Genomic DNA, 1,506 nt, shown 5'->3' on the forward strand with positions numbered 1-1,506 from the left:
TCACCTGCGCTCTTGCCCGAAGAGGCGCTCCACCTCCGCACGGCCAGGGCTGCGGGTGCGGCCCCCGTTGCTGCACTGGGGCCCTGGCTCCCTCTGCGCCAGCCTCCTGGGCGGGGGCAGGTCAGCCAGCACGGTGTACTCCTCCCTCTCCAAGTTGTGCCTGGTCTCCCCAGGGGCTGCTGAGCCCCGGGAGCCCCCCGAGCTGCCTGGCGGAGGTGAGGGTGCCAGGAGCGCTAGGTCACTGGGGGGGTGGCGGGGTGGGGAGGAGGCTCTAGGTGCATCCCGGTGCCCGATGCACACTTGGGGGGGCAGCATTGGGGAGCCATGCCGAGAGTCAGTGGAGGGGGCCAGGCTCTCCATACTAGTCCCTGGGGGATCCTGAAAGAAGAGGGAGGGCTCAGGGGCCTGGCGTGGTGGGGACGAGAAGGAGGGTGCATCTCGGTGCCCAATGCACACGGGGGGTGGGCATGTGGGGTGCTCGTGCAGAGAGTCTGTGGAGGGGACAAGGCTCTCAGTGCTGGCCCTGGGAAGATCCTGGAATAACAGGGAGGGCTCTGGGGGCTGGCGCGGTGGGGAGGAGGCCCTGGGTGCATCACGGTACCCAATACACACAGGTGGGGGTAACTGAGGAGGGTCATGCTGGGGGGACTGAGTCTCAGCATCTGATGTGTCTGGGAGGAAGGGGAAGGGGTCAAACTGGGTGTGGCGGGGGGGTGAAGAAGCCCGGGGGGCATCCCGGTGTCCAATGCACACGGCTGGAGGTATATAGGGGGGGTTGTGGTGGGGCGATTCACTCTCAGGTGCATGGGGGTCTGGGAAGAAGGGGAAGGGGTCATGTTGCAAAGAGCGAGGAGGTGAGGAAGCTCGAGGGGCATCCCGATGCCCAATACACACAGAACATGGAGGCTGGGAGGGCTCAGAAGAGGTCTGGGGTGCCCCGCAGGTAGCAGGGTACAGAGGTGAAGAAGTCCGGGAGGCACTGTGGGGGCCGGGGTTATGGGAGGAGGAAGCGGCCAGAGATGGTGAGTTGTGTCGAGTAGATCCGGAGGAGGAGAGAGGTGGGTCGCGCAGAGTTGGCCTAGTAGGAGATGAGGTCTGAGGAGGCCTGTCCCCTTGGGTTGGCCGAAGGGCAATGGAGGCCCAGGGAACCTCACTTTGCTTGGAGCGAGATGGGGAAGAGGTTCGGGGGCCTTCAGTCTGGGTTGGGCGGAGAGGAAAGGAGGCCCAGGGAATATCTTTGTTAGTACGATGGGGAGAAGAATTCCTGGGATTGTCCCGTTGTGTGCAGCATCGAGGGGAGGAAGTTCTAGGGTTGTCCCGTAGAGATGAAGACTGTGGATTGTCTCGTTGAGTATAAGAGGTTCTAGGGTTATTCCATTGCATACAAGAGGTTTTAGGGTTGTCCCGTTGGGTAGAAGAGGTTCTGGGGATGTTCTGTTGAATACAAGAAGCTCTGGGATTGTCCCGTTGGGTGGTTCTGTTGGGAGAGGGGGCTCTGGGATTGTC

General features: G+C 62.4%; 1 protein-coding gene across 1 annotated transcript in view; it reads right to left on the reverse strand.

Moving 5' to 3' along the window:
- LOC110578202 (TRIO and F-actin-binding protein-like) overlaps window positions 1–1,506 on the reverse strand; it is a 13,145-nt gene continuing 11,639 nt past the window's right edge. Inside the window, 1 exon segment of the mRNA XM_044915808.1 lies at window positions 1–1,506. This exon segment is cut by the window's right edge and continues 11 nt beyond it. Within this exon segment, the coding sequence (XP_044771743.1) occupies window positions 1–1,506 (1,506 nt within the window).

Source organism: Neomonachus schauinslandi, chromosome 5, assembly GCF_002201575.2.
Source record: "Neomonachus schauinslandi chromosome 5, ASM220157v2, whole genome shotgun sequence".
Lineage (NCBI taxonomy): Eukaryota > Metazoa > Chordata > Mammalia > Carnivora > Phocidae > Neomonachus > Neomonachus schauinslandi.